This window comes from Colobus angolensis, unplaced genomic scaffold (genome assembly GCF_000951035.1).
Source record: "Colobus angolensis palliatus isolate OR3802 unplaced genomic scaffold, Cang.pa_1.0 Scaffold78, whole genome shotgun sequence".
Classification (NCBI taxonomy): domain Eukaryota; kingdom Metazoa; phylum Chordata; class Mammalia; order Primates; family Cercopithecidae; genus Colobus; species Colobus angolensis.
The window spans coordinates 496,590-498,619 of record NW_012121598.1 but is presented as its reverse complement, the minus strand read 5'-3'; the positions used below and the strand labels follow the sequence as shown (position 1 = coordinate 498,619).

The 2,030-nt window shown below is 45.4% G+C and overlaps 1 protein-coding gene across 1 annotated transcript in view; it reads right to left on the bottom strand.

Annotated features, from left to right (window-relative positions):
- The window catches only part of SPATA5L1 (spermatogenesis associated 5-like 1), a 19,151-nt gene that overhangs the window by 16,112 nt on the left and 1,009 nt on the right, over positions 1-2,030 (bottom strand). The window contains exon 2 of the mRNA XM_011928651.1: positions 1,753-2,028. Coding sequence (XP_011784041.1) covers positions 1,753-2,028 — 276 coding nt within the window. The remainder of the gene's footprint in view (positions 1-1,752; positions 2,029-2,030) is intronic.

Genomic DNA, 2,030 nt, shown 5'->3' with positions numbered 1-2,030 from the left:
GATTACAGGCTTGAGCCACCGCGCCCGGCCAGTTTAAAATATATTCTTTTTAAAGTTATCTCATGGATGGAGGTAGACAGCAGAATGAATAGCAACCAAAGACTGGGAAGGGTTGGGGGGTGAGGGGATGAAGAGAGGTTGGCTCATGGGTAGAAACATACAGTTAGATAGAAGGACTAAGTGTAATGTTTGATAGCAGAGTAGGTTGAACATAGTTAACAATAATTTCTTGTATATTTCAAAATTGCTACTGGAGAGAATCTGAAATATTCCCAACACTCAGGTAAGAAATGATAAATGTTTGCGGTGATGGATAAACACCCTGATTTGATAATTACAAACTGTATGCAGGTACCAAAATATCACATGTACCCCAAAACATGCACAATTATGTATCAATAAAAATAGATCAATTAAAAAAGTTACTTCCAAAAAAATTTTTATGTGTGTGTGTATATATATATATATTATGAATTCATTTTTGAGACACAGTTTCACTCTGTTGCCCAGGCTGGAGGACAATGGGCACCATCGGCTCACTGAAACCTCCACCTCCTGGTTCAAGTGATTCTGGCGCCTCAGCCTCCCGAGTAGCTGGAACTACAGGCACGCGCCACCACGCCCAGCTTATTTTTGTATTTTTAGTAGAGACGGGGTTTCAGCATCTTGGCCAGGTTGGTCTCGACCTCCTGACCTCAGGTGATCCACCCACCTCAGCCTCCCAAAGTGCTGAGATTGCAGGCGTGAGCCACCAAGCCCTGCCAAAATAATAATATATGTTTTCTATGCTGATAAACATGTACGACAATTTAGTGAACCATTTTGGAACTAGTACCGTGCACTTTACGTATAGCTTAGATTCTGAATATATGAAAATCCTAATATTCCAGGAGTAACACTGGCTAGAAAGTTGCACAATGAAAATTCTATGTCATTTAACAAGTTTTTGTTATTTTTAACAACACACAAAGTTCTAGAAGCCAGGTATAGATAGCTAGGTCCCTGCTCTTAAGGACACAAAGGTACTAGATAGTGCAAGGAAGAAATCCACTCAAGTCCTGAACTAACTAAAAGAGTGTAATTATCATTTCTCTTTTGAATCCTATCACAAAATAGAAATATCAGTCACTAAATTTCAAACTATTCTTTAGCATTCAAGTCAATTTAGGACCAAAGCTTATAAAATAGGACAGCTCTGAATATTCAACCTCCCTGACAACTCAGGGAGCAGTTGTGGGTACTTCCTCAATTGTGGGATAGGGTGCTGGTGTTATGACAAGGAATGAATAAATCCAGAAGAGTTAATGCCTGCTTCCATTTAGTTCTTCTCCGCCTTCTCCATTTTTATTTCAACACACTTACTTCTTGAGGTTATCCTTCTTTAAATTCTCATTCCAAAACATGAGTTTAACAGGCTTGTAGGTGACCAAAATTCTCTTAAGAATTAACATTACTGATTATAGGACCTGCACAAAATTAATCCGTAATGGCCACCCCGCTTCCCAGAACAATTAGACTCTGGGGAAATACAGATTCTGACTCACAGGTCCTGACAATCTGACTCTGGGGAAACACGGGTCCTGACTCACAGATCATATATGGGCAGAGAAGGTGTTCTCTGCATTGCAAAGAGCCCCGCTCCAACCTCACCGATGCTCAAACCTGAGAGACAAACGCCTCTGGGGCAGCCAACTGGCGCCAGAGAAGGCCGAGGTTCCACCGACAGCGGGCCAACCCGCCAAGCCTATTCACCTCTCGGTCAAATCTCCCGGGTCTACGCAGCGCTGGATCTAGAGCGTCCGGCCGGTTGGTGGCTCCCACAACCATGACCTCGCGGTCCCCACTTGCGCCGTCCAGCAGCGTCAACACCTGGGCCACTACGCGGCTCTCGGGGGCGCGACCGCCCCGCCGGGGACACAAAGCGTCCACCTCATCCAGGAAGAGGAGGCTGGGCCCGCGGCTGGCCAGCTCCCGGGCGCGCTGGAAGACCCGCCGCACGTTCTCCTCGGTCTCCCCAGGCCGGGAACCCT